General features: G+C 35.1%; 1 protein-coding gene across 6 annotated transcripts in view; it reads right to left on the minus strand.

The window, feature by feature from the left end:
- Positions 1–5507: 5507 nt before the first annotated feature.
- LOC127181102 (adhesion G protein-coupled receptor L2) overlaps positions 5508–21418 on the minus strand; it is a 133638-nt gene continuing 117727 nt past the window's right edge. For 2 of the 6 annotated variants that reach the window (XM_051135646.1, XM_051135641.1), the window contains 5 exons: positions 21047–21215; positions 18707–18835; positions 14897–14993; positions 12718–12846; positions 5508–7304 (listed from right to left, as the gene is read on the minus strand). In XM_051135646.1, the coding sequence (XP_050991603.1) occupies positions 6433–7304; positions 12718–12846; positions 14897–14993; positions 18707–18835; positions 21047–21215 (1396 nt within the window). In that variant the 3' untranslated portion in view covers positions 5508–6432. Of the gene's footprint in view, positions 7305–9001; positions 9038–9869; positions 11384–12717; positions 12847–14896; positions 14994–18706; positions 18836–21046; positions 21216–21418 lie in introns of those variants that run through there. The other 4 variants (XM_051135655.1, XM_051135664.1, XM_051135671.1 and 1 more) reach the window with 3 other exon arrangements.

The raw sequence follows: 21418 nt of genomic DNA on the forward strand, positions 1-21418 counted from the left end.
CAATACTAAATAAAAAATAACATGCATTTTGTATGATCCCTCTTGTAAGATAATTAACATTTTGCAGATTCTCCAAGGTGTATGTAAACTTTTGACTTCAACTGTAAATAATCTACTACAGATTTCCTCAACTCCTGCAAATGTTCTCTCAATAAGGTAAGTCAGCTTTTCTTTTATAGACATAGACTTGTCATCCACCTCTACTTGAATTTGTGTGTCCTTAATATACTCTCTACAATAAAGAAGTCTTGTACAAGAAATGCACACCCATAAAAATAAAGCTTCCAAAAGGGGGTTTTCACAGTGATGCCATAGAAGAACCAGTTTTGGTTCCCCAAATAACCTTTTAGTGAACAGTTCTTAAAATAACTTAATGTAACTTTAGTGTGAAGAACATTTCAACAATCTAAAGAATCTTTTTCCACTGTAAAGAACCTTTTATGGAATTAAACGATTCTATGCATGGAAAAGGTTTTTTTGTGGAGCCATTGATGCCAATAAAGAACCTTTATTTTTAAAAATGTGGAGCTTGTAGGGGAAGCATTTGCAAGGAAAAGAGAAGAGGACCTAAAACAGAACCTTGTGATACTCCAGAGCACTGTCGTAAGATTATCTCATCTTATCAGGGTTTTCAACTTCTTTGTCCATTTCTGCAAATGAGTCATTCTTCTCCGCACAAGGATTTGATTTAGACATGGCTGAGAACCTGTAGCAAATCATGCTCTTCTCACTGTCTCTACTACATATGAACACTATAATAGTGTAAGGATGAACACTGTACACAGTTTACAAAGTTGCGTAAAAGGTTTGCATTCCAGATAACTGTGGCCTAATTTTTTCTGCCGATGCACTGGTTCACAAAACAAATTGATTTGCTTGGTCAAACATATTTTAAGCCTACAAAATATATGAATGTCACAAAAAGTGCACTGGATAAAAAAGCTCACTCTCCGAACCAGTGAGTATGTGCTGCATAACAACAAGTGATACTAATGAACCTTCTTTATGCAAACAACCCATTTCAAGATGGAGAATGATTATATCACACGCAAAAAAAAAACAAAAAAAAACAGCGACCTTAGAACTTCTTCAGAAATCATTCCGTACTTAACAGTCCCTGACTACAACCACCCACTGTCAAAATTGTTGTAATCAGGATGTGCATAAAACACTAACACTGTCATCATGCAAAATGGATAAGACGACAACATTGTCAGCAGTTTGCATCCAGCGGTTAATTTGCCATCTGCTCCACCTGAAGGGTGATAATTACATAGAAATAGGATGAGACGGTGCTGCTTTTCCGAGTAAGAATGAGGCAATATATATGCATAAAACCTTGCGAAGCTTTTTGAAGGTGTTTAAGACTTTCATTAAGCCTGGTGTTATGTCTTAAAAACATGCTGATAAAAGAGCACTGGTGCTGTTTGCTTGTTTATGGGTCTCTTTTTTTAATGCATCTCATCTGGTTGGTGTGCATGCAGGCGGATTGTTTGGTGCAGTTAGTACTGTCGCATTGGTGCGCACCTGGGACAGAAGTTTTATGGATGTCCCATTTACTGGATTGTTAACAACTCTACAAATTGCACTTTTAACAGTTTATTTTTTAGGTACACTTTATATTTTTGAAGGCATGAAAGGGATTGAGTTACATGACAGATGTTCTAGGAAGCAGGTTCTGATTCAAAAACTCTTTGTTCTTTGTTTTAAAGGAGGTGATAAAGATGTTACCCTCTTAGTTTTCGGCTGCTACTTCATCTTTTTAGGTGTCTCTTCCTAAAAGCTCCTCCACTACCCTTACCAAAAAGAAGTATACTTCAAGTTTATTTTATTAAGTATACTTAAGTAACGTTCAAGTATATTTTTAAGTATACTTTATGTAGAAAGTATACAAATATCAATGTACTAGTAATATACTTGTAAGTGTAATATTTCAGTACTCCTTGGGACTAAATTGGTATATAAAAGTATACTTTATAACAGTAGTAAACTTAGAGTACACATTTAGTTTACATCTATGTTTTTTGTTTGTACTGCAACTATACTAAAAGTGAACCTATAGGTATACTGATAGTTTACTAATTAAATACTTGTATCATTGTAGTACACTTTGAAGTATAGTCTCAGTAAACTACTAATTTTTTTAACTGCAAGTATACTCATAAGTTATCTTTAAGTGAACTTTTAAGTATACTATGTCTCTATTTAGGTATTAATTTGTATAGATTTTGTTATATGAATATCTGAACATACAAAACATCAAAAGAAAAAACAGTGTATCTGCTTGTAAACAAAAATATTTTATTCTAGATTTAGTCGTTATTACCTCCTCATGGGTCTACATTTTATTCCACAACATTACAGTTTGATGCTGTTTTATGTTGTACAATCGTGTTAAATTACGTGTGGAAGCATCTGTCGTTTCGGTTTCTTCTTTGCTTGTGTTTTGGAAATTCTGTACAGAAGCAACCGTGAAAACATGGAATCTTGGAGCACAACTGTATAGCTCAAATATATTTAGACATTTTCTAAGTATAAGTATACTTAAATTTCATTTTAAGTATTTTTATGAGAAGTACATAAAGCACATTTCTGAGAAGTGCATGAAAAGTAGACTGAAAGTATATTTTCCTATTTTTAGATTAAAAGAAGTAATAATAGCTAATAGCACACTTGAATACAACTCTTTCGTATGTTTTAATGGTGGATGCACTGTGCAATGTGGCACATAATTCTGGTTGTGTTCTTGGGTGGTTCTGCAGCAGTCGTCTACACCAGCTACTGAGCTGATGACCTGAATCAGGTGTGTTTGATTAAGGAAACATCCAAAATGTGCAGTGCTGGGGCACTCCAGGAACGTGGTTGGAAACCACTGGTCTACAATCATCAAAGAAATGCACTCATATCCAATGTTAGATTTGGCACAGTGTGTTGCTGTGCACAAACCAAGTCACATGAACTGTGGTACAGAATTGCTCTTGCATCAGGCAGTAATGCTTGAAGAATGTAGGCTGCATCCTTAGGTGGTGTCAAGGATTTGGTAAGTGTTCAAGGAAGCACAAGTGGACTTAAGGCTCAGGAATACTTAATTTACCACATTCCACTCCATCTTGTGCACGGTCAAGAATGCAAGCTTTTTAAAGTCCACTCCACCATGGAAGGCAGACCTTTCATTTCAAACTCTCATTCAATGGATCAGCTGATGACAAAATCCTGAAGCTGAAAAGGAATGTGGACAAATGAAATATACTTTTGGCTTTAGTTGCATCAGCCGACTAAACATATTGTCTGCTTCGGTTCTCTTTGACATTCCAAGCTCCCCACCGCGGGGTTGAAGCTCTGACCTAAATGGCTTGCTTTGAAGGGCCATACATTTTCTTGGCGTTTCACCCTTAGCTTCCAGGTGCTGTGAAGAATGGTTTAACTAATCCATCAAAAAAATGGCACGATTCCATTTGGAATTTTGGGGTGTAGTTTCCAAAGTATCAACTACTGACGCACTGCCTCATTCCTTCATTCCCTTTTTAACGCCACAGTGATGCAAATGCATGTTCAACTGCACTTGCAATGTGTTGGCCAAGATTTTACATTTGCATTAAATATTTTTATGGCCTTAGGGTTAATAACGTTAAAAAAGCATTTGTTAACCTACACACGGCATGCGGCAAGAAACAAGACCTTTGTTCTCCCATTTTGGTTAATTCATGGCCACAATGATACAAATTAAGTCTTAATTTGTGACCACAATATCTTTTTCCCCCCATGATATTTACATAGCTCTGCTGTTAACACTAATTATAAATTATAATATTCTGTAAAATCAATAGGACCTGATTTATGAATTTTTAGCATTGCCCCTTAATGTGAACAAATAAAAAACTGGACAAAAAATGGTACATACAAGGTAATAGGATTTTTTTTGACAGGAGAATTTTGACAAGAATTACCTCGTTTCAAACCTTCATGGACAATTTGAAAAAAAAAATTTGAAGTATCATGGACCCAGTCATCTCCTGATTCAGGTTTGAGGTCACATTCATCATTGTTCTGCAAATTCTTAAGGGGTGCAATACAGTCGTTTTGAATAGGAATTTAATCTTCAGATTTTGCTGCACTGACAAACAGAAACCTGCTTGGTTTGAAAGTGACATCTGTGTCAGATGTTCTCCATACATGGCTACACTATTGATAATAGAACATGGATCTTTTTGGCCAACAAAACTTTCATCTGTCCACATCTTTACAAGTCAAAATCAGCAAAACACTCCAGTATATATACAATCCATTTGCTCCATTTCAGAGTTGGACATTGGGTTCTTTTAAAGGCATATCTCACCAAAAAATGAAAATTATCACATTATTTACTCACCCTCTAGGAATGCTAGGTGTATGTGACTTCCTTTTTTCAGACGACTCCAATCAGAGTTATATAAAAATTATCCTGGCACTTCCAATGGAATTAGGTGGGTGTTTCTCTTCATCAGTCCAAAACAAGTCCAATAAAATGTATTCATCCATGATAAAAGTGCCTCACACAGCTCTAGGGGGTAAATAAAGGCCTCCTGTAGAGAACTGATGCGTTTTTATAAGAAAAATGTCCATCTAGCTTGTGCCAACTGGTCGTACACAGAACCAGCTCTGGGTGGATGACTTAAGATGTCGGCATTGCGCATGTGGCGGTGAGTCTCGCACAAACCGTTTGTTTAAAGGAGCCATGGAAGCAAAGTTTCGTAACAAAGGAAAACCACTCTCCTCTTGGTTTATGTCGAAATCCTCCGACATTGTACTTTACAAATACTCTTTTTTTTTTTACTTCTAATTCATGGCCAGTGCTGTATTTACCTATCTCAAGGCGCAATGCCAACGTCCTACATCATCTGCCCGCCAGTTGGTGCAAGCTAGATTAAAGTGATTATTACGTTTTAAGCATAGATATTTTTCTTACAAAAATTCGATTGACTACAGGAGGCCTTTATTCACCCCTCAGAGCCGTGTGACAGGATAATTGTGCCAGGATAATTTTTAATATTACTCCAATTTGATTCGTCTGAAATAAGGAAGTCATATACACCTAGGATACCTGGAGGTTGAGTAAATAATGGGCTAATTTTCATTTTTGGGTGAACCATCCCTTTAAGGGACCGTTGTTACAATGCTAACTAAACAGAAATGGCAGTTTAGTCCAAAAATAACTCCAGTGTAATAAAGTCAATATAAGACCAAAACCCCCAGATGAAAAGCCTTTTTTTTTGCCTAAATGAATATCCTGTTTTGCTCTGAAATACATCACAGTTGGATAGGAAAATGGGTTGCATGTTGACTTCAAAGTTTTGCTAAAACATAAAAAATAACAATTAATACAAATAACTAGCAACAATTTATTATTAATATTGCAAATAATTCATCAGGCAAGCTATGATAAGATCTTAAGTTATTTTTTCATTTTTCACATACTTTAACAAAACGTTTTGCAAGTTCGATGGCGCACTGAATGAGAATGATATATCTGCAAACAAGAAAAAATCGTCACATTTATTCGATATCAAACAAGAGTTGAATGTACATCTGCAACGACAATGGGGTCTTAAAAAAGACTGAAGTGAATATCAACAGTGTTACATCACACCCACTTTCATTCCAACCCTTTTTATTTCATACTTCATATAATAAATTATTTAGTGCCAAATACTGAGATATGTTCTTAAGACATCGTGTTGACACGTATGAATGTTACTGATCCCTGACAAAGTCAAAGCGTTTCATTTTTTTTTTTTTTTTTTTAGTAAAACAAATGGCATATTAGTCCAATCCACTCCAAATTTGTGCAAGACACAACTTCCGTCAAGCTAAAAAAATAAGGAAGCTCCTTTTTGTACACTGATGTTGGCAAAATACAACTTCCATGATAAAATCCATAACTGAACACATCATTCACAGGTGGAGATGTGATGATTATGGGCTGAACTGGCTTTCTTTACACCTGGTACTGCAAAATATATTTTCTTTAGTTGTCATTCGTACAACAGTTATTTGTGCAATAGAGAAAATATAAGGCCTGAGTCTGGGATATTAATTCATTCTTTTCATTTTCTGTATCATAGTCTTTTCTGTATTTCCAAGGGGGGAAGGTTCGCCTGCAAAGTGGCTGGGAGTGTTTTCAAAGTCCTACAAAAATCAGACATTGGCATGTTTCTTGTTTTTTTTTTCATATATGTATACTGTACAAAGCTTTTGGCAGATGTGGATGATGCCAGTCTTGACACTTTCTGCTCACTTCGAGCAGTTTGATCCGTACAACAGAAGAGTTTGACCAGACCGTCAGTTCTGTTACTAAAAAACAATTCATTGTGCCGTCGACTAGTCCCTCTCTTCTTGTCGTCTGTGGATGGGAGAAGCAAAAGAAGAAAACGAAGGAAAGGGAACATTCTTGGCTCAGAGGCTGGTGATTAGCTGCATCTGTCCATCGCTAGTGGGTTCGCCCTCTAGTGGAAGGCAGCCCTCAGGGAGCCCTGGGCCAATACAGCCCTCGCTAGTGCCTCGACGGCTAATCTGATAGTAGGAAAGCGGTTGAGTCCCGTCTCCCAGATCGGGCAAGCTCTTGTAGCACTGTTCCTCAGTTTCACTTTGGGCGGATGAGCAAGGAGAACCGTCGTCCTGCCCGCTGACGAGGTCGGGGGATTCGGAGCACTGGGAGTCTCTGAGATTGGGCATGCTTGTGTACAACGAGTCCCTGTTATTCGGCGAAGGTGCGTCGTCTAACTCTTTTGCGCTCTCCTCATCATCTTCTGCCTTTTTACTGTCCTTCTGTGGCCTGACGCCCTGTTGGGACGCCTTTTGAGAGCTGTAATGGAGAGAATGAGTTCGTTGGGGCAAAAGCGGGGCCTCGAGGGCCTCCCGGTCGTTCGGGTGAAGGAGAAGCAGCTCCAGCGCCGGGTGACTGGAGGACGGCGGCAAAGCGGAGGTGTCGGCAACTACGGCATCATCTTCACTCCGGTTTCTATTCCCGACACCCCCGTCGAAGTCTTCCTGCGGATCCCGGTGGCTGCTGTCGGACGCCGGTTGGCATTTCGAGCTGGGTTGGTTTTGCAGCGGCCGACGAGGCCTCAGGTTGTTGTGAACCAGCTCGGAGATGATCATCTTCTCAAAGGCGGCGTCATCCAGACGCACAGCGTCACCGGGCGGGCAGCACAACGCAGGGTCTTCGTAGTCGTCCTCTCGCAGTGAATAACTGTTGTTGAAGTTGTCGTTGAGAGGGAGCGTGTCCATTGTGCTGACATCACGGCTGTTGGTTAGCGAGTTCTGGCCTGGAATGAAAAACCAAAGTTAAGTACCACAAAATAATGGGAAATATACAAGTAGTAAGTGGTATGATAGACAATACTAGGTATTTGTTACTATTAAGGACATGGGATTTCTCATCACACTCATTACATGCCAAATGCCAAATAAAAATAATGTATTAAAACTAGGGCTGTCGATTTAACATCCTAATTTTAAGGAAAAAAATGCATTAAAATTATTAATACAGCTCAGAACTGTACATCATCTTACATTGCATGTAGATGCAGAATGATGACTAATTATGTCAGAATACAGTTATACACTGTAAGAACAAAAAAACACAATTTGTTGAGTCAACTTAAAATGATTTGTTACCCTTCAGTCTTAAAATTTTAAGTTCAGTCAGCTTAAGTTTAGTCAACTTGAAATGTTAAGTTGTACTAAGTGAAAACGAACAATTTGGTTTGTTAAACTTAAAAGCTGGGCTTGTTACCCAGCTGCCTTAAAATTTTAAGTTGAATGAACTCAAATATCTAAGTTGTCACTTAGTACAACTAAGTTGTCACTTAGTACAACTTTAAAGTTGACCAAACTTTTTTTGAGTTGACTGAACTTAAAATTTTAAGGCAGCTGGGTAAAAAATTATTTTAAGTTGAATCAACAATTTTTTTTTTTTTTACAGTGTATGCCCATAAAATTCAAGATTTTTGTTTTGTCTTATATTTATATCATATGATATAGTTCAGCAATATTATACGAGCAAGAGTGCTGTCAAATGTCTACATGACTGTCAATGTGACAGTGATTTTATACAAAAGTTCAATAAACGTAAATATTGTTACATTTTATACAAAATATTGTCAGTATTGTCTGTTTCGCTCAATTTCCCAAATTAAAATAGTTCCAAACAAAGAGCAACACACAGCAGTGTTTCATTACTAAATGAATCTGTGTTTTTGAATGAATCAAGTGAGTCAATGATTCAGTGACTCAGTCACTTGGTTCATTCTAGAATCAGTCAGCTTTTTGAATTAACTGGTTGAATGCATAACTGAATGAATCACTCATTATGACTGATATGACATGCTGCCACCTATTGGCAATTTTAGTTTAACATTTACAGAATCATTTCCTTTAAAAAAAAAAAAATCATTTTGTATTTCAATATTATTTTTTCTTTTTAAAAATACCCATTTACTATCATTATTTATGCAATTTTAAATCAAAATATTTTGTTCTAAAGCTAATTTTTTCATGTTTTTCAATGCTTTTCTTATCTAAAATAGTAATGACTTTTGGGGGGTAATTTCTCAGCCCAAATTGATGTGCGAATAACTTGCAATTAATTTGATTAATTAATTGGCACATCACATCACAATTCAATTAAAAAAATGTAATTGCTTGACAGCCCTAATTCAAACCTAAATATTAAATTAAAGAGATGCATTCACTAAACAGATACTGTTCGAACAAAATATTCATTGTTTCATAAACTGATGTCTTTAACAGTAATAGCAACAGCAAGGCAGCCAAAAAAAAACCTCTTGCAAAACAAAAAAACAATCAGCATTCATTTTTCCCACAGAAAAAGCATAAGCATAAACACAAAACATGCTGTAAATGTTTTCGTCGAACACAACAGAGATGAAAGCGTGTTTATGGAGCACACTGATGCCAGTCCACAGATCACAGACCGCAGGCGAAGGGTGCGAACACTCACATCATGTGTGTCTGCTCAGGCTAGCTGACCTGAGAACTGCCCATGTGCCAAAAGAAAAAGAGTGAGACAACGGCTTTTTTTTAAAAATTGCAGCGAAGACAGAAAAGTGAGAAATCACCAAGCAGAAAGCTTACACACTTCAAAGGTCTGAATTCAGTCCATCAAGATCCACCACACGCATTTCATTTCACTCACAGTTTGAACAAATAAATAACACGAATCAAGAAATATGCAAGACTTTTTTTCCAATGTGCAACGCTGAAAGGCTGAAAGTAATTTTCCCCATAAATTAGGGTTAGGGAAAACTCTAAATGTAAGACTTGTCTCTTTTTCACTTCATATGTTTGAATTACAATCAAATTAGTCAGGCACCACAGGACACTAAATTGTAATTTGAAGTTATGAACAAAACTTTTGTGATGAAAATTAATTCTGGTTATATTATGTTCATATAAAGTAGGTTTATTATTAAGACTGCCTACTTTTCCCTGATTTAAATCTTTAGGTTCAACACAATCAGCTAATAAAAGTGATTATTATTATACTAATTTGAGCTATAGCCACATACAATATGTACACTACCAGTCAAAAGTTTTTAATGCCTAAATTTATTTGATCCAAAGTACAGCAAAAAACAAATTTTGACTGACTCCAAGCTTTTCATGGTATAATGAATAATGTTACAAAAGTTTTTTATTTTTATTTTACATAAATGCTGTTCTTTGGATCTTTCTATTCATCAAAGAATCCTGAAAAAAAAAAAAAAAACATACTTAACTGTTTTAAATATAATAAGATAATTCTTTAAAAAACATTAAAATCTTTAAATCATTAAAAAATACTTTGGACTGGAAGTGTATGCTAATAATGCACATTAAAAGGAATGTTAATTTATATAACATTAAATAAAGACATTACTGTAATATAAATGAATAAATATGAAAAATTAATAATAAAATATAAATTAAAATATAAGCGCTAATTTGTGTAAGTTGCATTTTAAATACATAAATATAAATTTGTGTTGTAATAAAATTCTTATGGGGGGATTCATACAGAAAAAAAAAACATTTTAATCAAATTATACGAATTTGACAGATTTAGATTTATTCCATTTAAGGCGTAGAAATACTTAATAGAAATAGAATCTTTTTCTCTCTCGCCTTTTTAATTAGATTTTTTCTTTCTTGAACATTCCTACTTTTTGCATCTTCCTAATTCAAATATTCAGATTTTGAAATTGAATTTTTAAAATGCATTCTCAACTGAATTTTGAATGGTGCCCAACACAACTAGATTATAACTAGATGACAGAACAGAAAAAGTATTTTAATTAAATTAAATTGTAATTTCAGTAAATGTCCCTGATAGAATCAGCATTATTAAATATATATATATATATATATATATAAAGCAAAGCTTTTTTAATCTATTTTTGAACGATTTGTGAGTTGACTTCAGTAGTGAGCGAATCTATCAGAAGGCTGAATGCAGGATGTGACAGAAGTAACAGATTTAGCACTCAAGCAATCATCAAAAGAAATAAATAAATACTGGTAACATTATTTTGATAGTCAACTTTAGACACTCCACTACAGGTCAATCCACTCTCATTAGAGTATTAGTAGACTGTTAGGTCTACTAATAGTACTATAAGTTAACATGTACTGACTAAGTTACTTATAGTCAGTAGAACGTCTAAAGCGGAACATCAAAATAAAGTGTTACCTAAACATTTTCTGCTTAGGCCTACAGTATATGAATGCACAAACATCCTGAGTCATAATTACAAAGCAGTATGAAACAGCAGTATTTCTTGACTAATAAAAATAAATTGATAGAACTGAAAGTGGGGGAAATTTTTTTCATGAAACTGCTGTTTCATGTGGAGCATAGGATGAATTTCTGTAATTTGAAATAAACATACGGGATGTGAAAAACACATCTGTGTTCTGCTGTGAAACAGGCATCAAAGAGTCGAACGAGAGGAGAGAGGGACCGAGGGGAGAAATGAAGGACGAAAATAAAGCAAACAGCCATAAAACATCTTCCCAGCCAAGATTATTTGCATTTGTTTATGCGCTGGCGATGGGTTTAATCCAGTCAGGTACTGTCTGGAGAAGCAGGCCAACAGATGCAGACTGAATGCTGTTGGACAAGCTGGAAAGCAGGAATTCTGGGAGGAAAGCCAGGCCAGATCTTTGATTGCTCAGCGTCGCAAATGCTTCTGCTGCTGGTGTTTGTCTAGGTAGAATGTAAAGACTGAAGGTCTGAGTCTGAGCGAGCTGTTCAGATGCAATTAGAAGTGTTTCTTTTGTTCGCTCGTCACGCAGAGCGTTCATGCTGCAGTCAGCCCTGGAACACGGCTATGAAGACATTACCCTGCCACAACAAATAAAATATTTCAACAAAACTCCTACATTCTATTAGACTGAAAATATTGGTCCGTATGTCTTTAAAGAGCATTAAAACTGTCAGCGTTTCCAGCTTATGCATTTCTATACTATTTGAGAGACGGACAGTTAAAAATACAGTGATAAATCAATTTATTTAGTTAAACTATGCAAATTTATGTACTCTACCACACTTCAACGTATGAAGTATGTTCTTCAAACTGGTGAAGTAAAGAAGTAAAGAGTTGTATTAATTAAATAAATAAACAAATGCATACATCTCTACAATATTTGTAGAATTTATTAAATTCTTGTTTTATGCTTGAATTTGCTTAAAATGTTGACTAAACTATTATTATTATTATACTGTTTAAAATAGCAAATGCTGTCCGTGTCTACTCAAATTGGTGAAAAATGGCAATATAAAAATTACTACAGTGAAAATTTTGTAATGTGTGATTTGGTAAGATTGCTTGTTTCCTTGTCGTACATAAAGCAAAGATTATTGGAGTACATTTTACAAGAGCATACTCATATCTCAGTCTATCTACTTCAATATATTTCACATTTAATGTGTTGCTTGCTATTTCTTTTTCAATTTCTAAGTGAAAATTGTTTCTACACCAGTCTTTTTCAGTGTATGCTCTTTTTCACATAATGAAAATGCATGGTGATCGCTGGCTGTTCACTGTTTGGGTGATTGACTAAAATATGTATGCATTGAAATTAGAGTGAGGTTTAGGGTTATGCATCTTACGCACTCTCAAAAAATAAAAATAAATACATACATATATTTTTTAAATAAAAAAAAATAAAATAAAAATGAAAATAATAGGTAACGCTGATAATAAAACAACATATAATAAAACTCTAAAAATGAAGTTAAAATAACAGATTACGATAATACCAATTACAGGCTGCCCCATGAACAATATAAAGCAGGAAACACATTTACATGAATAAATAAATAAATACAATTGTTTGTGCCACCTTAAAATGTAAAGTTTAGTTAACTTGCAATGTGAATTTCAAGTGACAGCCTTAATATTTGTGTTAACTAATCAAAGTTATTGTAGTCCATCATCCACAACAAGTCTCAAAAAAAAACAAACATCAGAAATAAAAGGGTTAATTAATAAATTAGAGGTAATGGTTAAAAAGCAAAAGATGCATGCAGCTGAAAAACAAATGTTTTGAAAGTGAGAATGGCTGCAGTGATTTCATTACAGATTCTCTGTCCTGTGCTAAATGTGTTATGAAAAAGCCTGGATTTTTCCATCCCACATTCCCAAACGACAAAAAGAGACGCGCTCCATAAAGCACCTGGAGAGTGGAAAGCTGGAGGAGAAGGTGTGTTGCAGACGATGGTTTCGGCAAGAAGGTTGTTATAGCGGTTGTTAGTGTCGTGAGGCCTGAGGAGAGGGTTAGTTAGCAGATAGTTGCCGGTCATTCCTGTTGAACATATAAAGAGAGGAGAATGAGTGTGAACAAGGAAAACCGAAAAGAAGAAGACAGGATTACATCTTTTGCAATGCGATTGCTAATGTGAACTGAAACGACCACTCAGATGGCATTGCAATGCGTGTGAAAAGCCACTCTGAGTGGGTTAGAACAACAAAATCATGACTGATCACATATTTCAGATATGTGAACAAATCGGCCCACCAAGCAAATGTTTTACTTGGACACAAGTGAACACAAATATCTCTTATCTCACTACAACTCACATGATGTTCCACTTTCAGATCCCAAAGGCACATTACAGCTAAAATGCACTTGATCTGAAAACTATGACAGGAAATTGATCCCCAGTTTTAAGTGTACTGGATAATCCAAACTAGTTCTGCATCACACCTGAGATACTACGTTAGTATGACTCAAATTCACCCTTCCTCTCGCTCCGTCACGTCTAATGACTTGAGCTGAACAAACTTTCATCAGCAACACTTTTGCAAGGCCTAAATAATTCATCATTTTTAAAAAAGCATCCTGGTCGCTTTCCAACCCAGGACAAAGGCCTGTTTTATAGCGATTGTTTAGGTTTTAAAAATCAATATTTTCTTGCCATTTATATTTGTTTATATATACATAACTATGCACTTTTCACAGATGCATGCACGCATGCATGCATTTTCACAATTATGTACAAATGCATGCATGCATTTACCTTTTAAATGTAGCCCTGTATAAGCCCTAACAGGTTTTTGCCTTTTTGCCTGCACTGTATATAGATTGCATTCTCTTGATATCTTTGTATTAAATTTTAAACTGTGCAAACTAAAAAGATAAGACTTTATGCAGAGCCCTAATGAAAAAAGATGAAGGGTCAATTTGCACGCAGATCCAAAGAGAACCGACCAAACAGCTCAGCACTTCAATAGACAGAAGAAAATGAAAAGAAATGCAATCAAAGAAATAATAAAATATCCAATTATGCATTTCGAACCACATTTTCTATTACTGATTTGTGTTTCTATATAACAGTTTAAACCTGAAAGTAGTGTATGATGGAGAAAACCTAAATGCAAACTGTTCTCTGCAGTGCTGTATATTTTATCGATCGATAAAATGGCTAGTAAGATTGATTAATGCACTGCATCACGGATCACATAGCTGGACGAGACGCCATGAACAAACAATATATCACTAAGTTAAAAAAAAAGACACTGGCACACTAAATATATCTTCATTATGCGTCGTTTTGCTAGAAAGAAAGGGCAAAATACATCTTAATGCCAACTTTTTTAATAATTAGTGGTAGTGGAAAGTTTTGCACTTGTTTTTATCTGCTGCCAAGTCTGCAAAATAACAGTAATTAAATGCATATTTTGATTTTAAAAATTTAAAACAAAAGCATAATACAAATAGTTTTTACTTATAAGACTGTATGTTCTCGTGGTGGAACCACTGTATATAAATAACTTTAATTGCATTTTTGCTATGAGCTATTTTTATATTAGATTCAGCTAATTTTCTCACTTCAGCAGTGTGTGTGTATAAATGTATCATGGTTTCTTAATAATCTCTTGTACTGCTTAAATGTGCTTTACTTGTTTATAATAGTTTTTCCATCCTCAACTCAGTGCTAAATTAATGTCAAGCTTCTCTCGTAAACTAAATTAACCACAAAACTCACAGGATTCAATCATATGACACAGAAAGTTAAAATGGAGTGTAGTGGTATCACTTAAACTGGGATCGATTTGTCTGAATTCATTAAAGTGAGTAAAAACAAATCCTGAGTTTGTTCAATGCACTTCATGACCACAGGCTGTACTCACCAACCCACCAATGAAGAAATAAAATAAATGAAACAGAATAATGAATGCATCCCGAGGCAAAGCGTACTTGTTACAATTTACCCTCAATTAAAAGGCCTGATGAAGACAGACGGAAATAAAATAAAATAATTATAACTTTCACATAAAGTACAAGTAGAAGAAGCCTATAGTATCTATAAACCCATAGTAGCGTGTCTGAGAGCCCAGCATTTCTTCATCACCTTGGTTTAGAGTGGAAGTGCTGTTGATATCTCCGGAGATGAAGGACGACTCTGACTGTTTCCTCACAGTGTCGTTCCACATCCTCCTGATGCGGCTCTGCGGCGACACAAAGGCACGTTCACTGATTAATGCGGCTAATATTCATGCAGCACACGCAAACAGCTCTGTAGTCTCAGTGTATATCGGGACTATTAACACCACATGTGGAATAAAAGACCACAAAAAAGAAAATATCTAAACAACACATTCTGAAGATTACATCTGCTCTAGCTTCACAAATCCCTCACAATGATTACAATAACAACTCATGACAAGTGCAAACAGAATTTTGTTTATTCTTTCATACTTACCAAATTATTCTAGCATGGATGCTTTTAGAAATATTAAGTTATTAAGGGGGTCATGACATGAGGAATCAAATTTGCCTTGATCTTTTGGTATGTAAGGAGGTCTCTGTACCATTAAAACATCCTGTGAGTTTCATTCAAGTTTCCTCATTATAAACAAAGCATTTATTTAATCAAGCTCCAAAAAGGACTCACATTTGGATCACCGATGCTTTAGAAGGAAAAAACGATGCATTAAAGGAGAGCTCCACTTCCAGAACAACAATTCACAAATAATTTACTCACCCCCTTGTCATCCAAGATGTTCATGTCTTTCTGTCTTCAGTCGTGAAGAAATTATGGTTTGTGAGGAAAACATTTCAGGATTTTTCTCCATATAATGGACTTTGAAATTCCAAAATACAGTTTAAATGCGGCTTTAAACGATCCCAAATGCAGTTGTAAACGATCCCAGCTGAGGAAGAAGGGTCTTATCTAGCGAAACGATCAGTCATTTTTTTTTTTTTCTGGAAAAAATAATTTTTTATGCTTATTAAGCACAAAAGCTTGTGTTGTACAGGCTCTGGGATGCACGTTTACGATGCTACGTATTATTGAATCACGTAGAAAGGTCACGCGGAACTACAAACCCAGTGTTTACAAAGTGAACGCGCAAAGACTAAGAAAGTGCAAGTAAGTTTGAAAACAAAAAGGTACAACGATGTCCTCCTCTCAGGTTGTAGGAGAAAATAAGATGGAGTTTTTCGCCATACTCAGTACACAGACGATGAACTTACATGTGATTCATAGTAGTGATGGGAAGTTCGGATCATTTTACCGACTCAGACCTTTGAGTCTCGTTTAGCAAAATGAACAAATCCTTTTTCGAGTCATTTCGTTCATTTTAGCAAAATATAATTAAAATGTTACGTGCTACTTCCCTAACACATCTACTGCTTACACAAATATTGATCACACTACAAACAAGACAAAACTATAATGCTATAAGAAACAGAAAAGATTCATTCACTTCTTATCTGACAAGTTTTCGGGGTTTGAGTCGTTCGTTCATCACGTGACAGCCCCATAAGATGAACAAACGACTCGAAAAGCCCGAAGACTCGAATCAGGTGAACTAATTCCAGTACAGAACCTAATAGGATGTTGCACATGCACGACTGAACGAATCACTCCCCGAGACGACTCGTTCTTCCCGAGTCACATTGAAGATTTCTTCAAAATGAAAGAATCGTTCAAAAATGACCCATTACTAATTCGTAGCATCGTGGACGCGCTTCCCAGAGCTTGTGCTACATGAGCTTTTGTGTTTAAAAAACAGAAAAATACAAATTTTTATTTTTCGAAAAAAATAACCAATCATTTCGCTAGATAAGATCCTTCTTCCTCGGCTGGAATCATTTACAGTCCTTTGAAGCTGCATTTAAACTGCATTTTGGAAGTTTAAAATCGGGCCACCAGTGAAGTCCATTATATGGAGAAAAATCCTGAAATGTTTTCCTCACAAACCATAATTTCTTTACAGCTGAAGATAGAAAGACATGAACATCTTGGATGACAAGCGGGTGAGTACATTATTTGTCAGTTGTTGTATTGGAAGATCTCCTTTAAGAGCTGGGGGGTGAAAACTTATGGGTAAATTTGACTTATTTTGTTTTCTGGGAAACATGTAAGCATCTTCTGTATCTTCTGAAGGGCAGTACTAAATGAAAAAATATGATATTTAGGCAAAATAAGAAAAATATACACATCTTCATTCTGTTCAAAAGTTTTCACCCTCTGGATCTTAATGTGTTGTTTTTCATTCTGGAGCATCAGTGAGCGTTTAAACCTTCTGTAATAGTCAGTGTTGGGAAAAGTTACTTTTAAAAGTAATGCATTACAACTTACTTTTTACGGAAAGTAATATGTTACTTTTTAAATGTGGGCAGGGCTTGCTTGTTTGTTTATAACATAAAAAATTTCTCATTTTGGCAAACGTAAAAGCCCTTTCACACCAAAACTGAAACGAATGCACCTCAGAGTGAAAGTAAATTCTCTCAGGAGAAGAACACTCTTTAGCAATAAAAGAAAAAAAAAAAAAAAGCACAAAGTTAGTGTATATAAAATAATTTTTGCTTATTAGTATGGTTGAATTGGATCATCAAAGGACTGGTCAGCAGCAAAGACATTGGTTAATAAAGCCGGATTAAATGCATAAAGGATATTTGTGACCCTGGACCACAAAACCAGTCTTAAGTAGCATAGGTATATGTGTAGCAACAGCCAAAAATACACTGTATTGGTCAAAATGATCAATTTTTCTTTCATGCCAAAATCACTTTATTATTAAGATCATGTTCCATGAAGATACTTTGTAAATTTCCTACCATAAATATATCAAAACTTAATTTTTGATTAGTAATATGCATTGCTAAGAACTTCATTTGGACAACTTTAAAGGCGATTTTCTCAATTTTTTTTTTTTTTTTGCACCCTCAGATTCCAGATTTACAAATTAGTTGTATCTTGGCCAAATATTGTCCTAAGTAACCAGCATTACTTATTTAAAAAGTAACTCAGATATTTTCTTATAAATTCAAAAGTAATGTGTTACTTTACTAGTTACTTGAAAAAAGTAATATGATTACATAACTCGCATTACTTGTAATGCGTTACCCCGAACACTGCTAATAGGCAAGGCAAGTTTATTTATATAGCACATTTCATACACAAAGGTAATTCAAAGTGCTTTACATAAAATAGTTGCATAGTTGCATATATAATAGATGCATATGAGTCCCTCAGTTGTCCTCAGTGTGAAAAGATAGATCTCAAAATCATACAGTTATTGTTGGAAAGGGTTCAAATACACAAAAACCTGGGTTGGGACCTGAAGGATTTCTCTGAAGAACAGCGGGCAGTTTAACTGTTCAGGACAAACAAGGGACTCATGAACAATTATCACTTTGGACATCAACTGTAAGTTGATTGGGTTGCATCCTTTCAAAGCATAATATCATACTTTTTTCTACACTACATTTTATAAAACGTTTTTTCATTATTTCGAAGTGAATAAATGACATGCACTTCAAGACACCTAATCGATTTCTGATTCATTAACGTGTCAATTCTTTTCACTGAATCTGTTGAACCGGCTCGAATGTGAATTGGACTGATAGCTTCAGCTGTCCTTATGTCAACAAGTCACTGATTTAATGATCTGCTCAAGACAATTCTCCAGTTAACAACTCGCTGAGCTGTTCATTTCTGCCTCAAAATGAACAGGCAGATCCTCAGAGCTCTCTAAACAGCTCATTGATTGATTCCTTAACTTGTCTGTTTAAGTGAACACAATCAATCATGACCAGACAGCGAAGAGCAAACCTTGTTTACAATCACTACTGCAGACAAAAGAGATATCAATAAAGAAGAAAAAAGACGTTCACATTTCATACGTGAATACAGAATTTCATTCAGACGTACCTGTGTAGCAGATGAATATCGAGCGGTGGACCTGGAGGCCGAGGATTTGTTAACGCTGTGAGGTCCTTCAGAGGGAAGACCGGTGCAGCACTGAGACTGACGGAAACACTTGCTGTACTCCTTACGCACCTGGAGACGCAATCCAACAGCAGCTCCGTTAACAACCAAACACTAGCAAAAACAACACACTGTTTACAGCAAAGGAAATGGTAAGTGACATATCATTAAACAAATGTGTATGCTTTCTAATCAGGCACTGAATCAGTTACCCATTAAAAGTCTTTCAGCCAATGTGACAGTCAATTAGATCTAATACTTTAGTCAAATGTCCAGAGCCACTGCAGCCCTTTATTAGCAAGGTGTTTGCATTAAATATTCTTCACACATTCATACGTTTGCCCTGTGTGACAATTTATTTTACTCTTCTGTAGTTACACTTACCTTAAGTTAAACTAAAAAATATTTTAAAAAGTGGTTAAACGATTCATTTGGATTACACTTCCAGTAAACATACACCACATGTGCTGCTTAAATACAGACAGATGCTGCTTTCTGCAGCAGATGTTCTTCACTTATCTCACTAGCACAAAAACAAGATTCAATATTCCTAGAAATTAATAAGAACCCAGAAGGAAGTACAAACTCAGAACTTCATGAACACCTGCCATAATTAAGTAATATGTTAAATAATACAAATACACTTTAATTACACTAATTAAATGCAGTTTATTTCCTAACATCTTTGCTGCTGGCTTTTGATGATAGCAAAAAAACAAATGTCTTTATGGTCAAACTTTATTTTAAGGACCAGTTTTCACTATTAACTATGACATTTGCCCCAAATAACATTTTTTTTGCTGCTTATTAATAGTTAGTAAGGTAGTTGTTAATTTTAGGTATGGGGTAGGATTAATGCAGAATAAGTAATTAATATGTGCTTTATAAGTACTAACAAACAGCCAATATGCTAGTAATAAGAATTGGTCCTTAAAATAAAGTGTTACTGTCTTCGTGTTAGTTAAATATCGTATCTCTTTTGCATTTTTCTGCTGCAAATGAGAGAGTTGAAGTTGTGTCTTCAGTTTACTTTAACATCTGCAAAGGTGAGTTTTTGTTGCATCCTCTATTGTACAATTGTGAATTTGCATTTAATTTAAATTAAAAGCTAACATCTAACTTCTCACTCCTCATACACTCGTAAAAATAAAGTTTTTTACTGGAATCAACTGTTCCATGAAGAACCTCTAACATCCACAGAAACTTTCCATTATTCCAAAGGTTCTTTAGAGTGTAAAACGATTCTCTGGATTTTTAAAATCATCTTTACACTAAGAAAAAAAAAAGTTTTTTAAGAACTGTTCACTATAAGGTTCTTTTAGGAACCAAAAATTGTTCTTGTATGGCATCGCTGTGAAAACCCCCAATTGGAACCTTTATTTTGTATGCAATACATTAAATGTAAATAATGTGTAATAATATATAAATAATGTAATTCTTATTAAATAAATATGATAAATTATCATCAGCAAAAGCTGAAAAATTATTTAGCTGTGAACCACTTTAAATTGAAGCAAGAGATATAAGGTGAGCAACTTTATGTAAACATAATTTAAGAAATGTCTTTTTACATACTTAAAATTGGGTTGCAAACACTGTTTAATGTGAATTTTTACCTTTTGTAATTGTGACCCTGGACCACAAAACCAGTCTTAAGTAGCATGGGTATATTTGTAGCAATAGCCAAAAATACATTGTATGGGTCAAAATTATAGATTTTTCTTTTATGCCAAAAATCATTAAGATACTAAGTAAAGATCATGTTCCATGAAGATATTTTGTAAATTCTCTATTATAAATATATCAAAACTTAATTTTTGATTAGTAATAGGTATTGCTAAGAACTTCATTTGGACAACTTTTAAGGCAATTTTCTTAATATTTAGATTTTTTGCACCCTCAGAATCCAGATTTTCAAACAGCTGTATCTTGACCAAATGTTATCCTATATCCTAACAAACCATACATTAATGGAAAGCTTATTTATTCAGCTTTTAGATGATGTATAAATCGTTTTGTGGTCCAGGGTCACAATTATGTATTGAAATATATGTTTAAAGGTTATAATCTCTTAAAACAAGCCTCTGAAAAAGACAGCCCTGAACATTTCTAGTGACTTGCTGACAAAAACAAAATCATCAGGCATAAGCTCAAAAGATCTGAGTCACATTAAATACGCCAAATAAACTTTGCAGCCAGAAAATGCATTATGAGCCAATATTTAACACATTCAGCTGTCTCCAATAATGAATAACCCATTCCTGCAGTATATCATGAGTTTACCTTCTTCTGCAGAAGACAGTGGAAGATGAAGATGAACATCCCTTGTAAGGTGTTGAAGATAGTGAAGAGGTACGCCATGATTACTGAAGAGTCGTTCAAGAAAAACAGGCCGAACGACCACGTCAGGCAAACAAGACACAGCAGTGCAAAAGCACCAAACACCCAGGACCTGAAAATGACAGACTGCAGTTATAAATACATTACATAGCCTTTTGTGCAACCCAGCTCAGTGGAAATACGTGCCTCTACCAACATTTCTGCAAAACTCTACGAATTGCTGCAGTTTCCAGTTTAAATTAACACTAGAGGCAGTAAAACTCCTTTTCACACAAATTATGATTATACAAATTAATCTACAGTTTAACAAAACAG

This window comes from Labeo rohita, chromosome 2, assembly GCF_022985175.1.
Source record: "Labeo rohita strain BAU-BD-2019 chromosome 2, IGBB_LRoh.1.0, whole genome shotgun sequence".
Taxonomy (NCBI): Eukaryota; Metazoa; Chordata; class Actinopteri; order Cypriniformes; family Cyprinidae; genus Labeo; species Labeo rohita.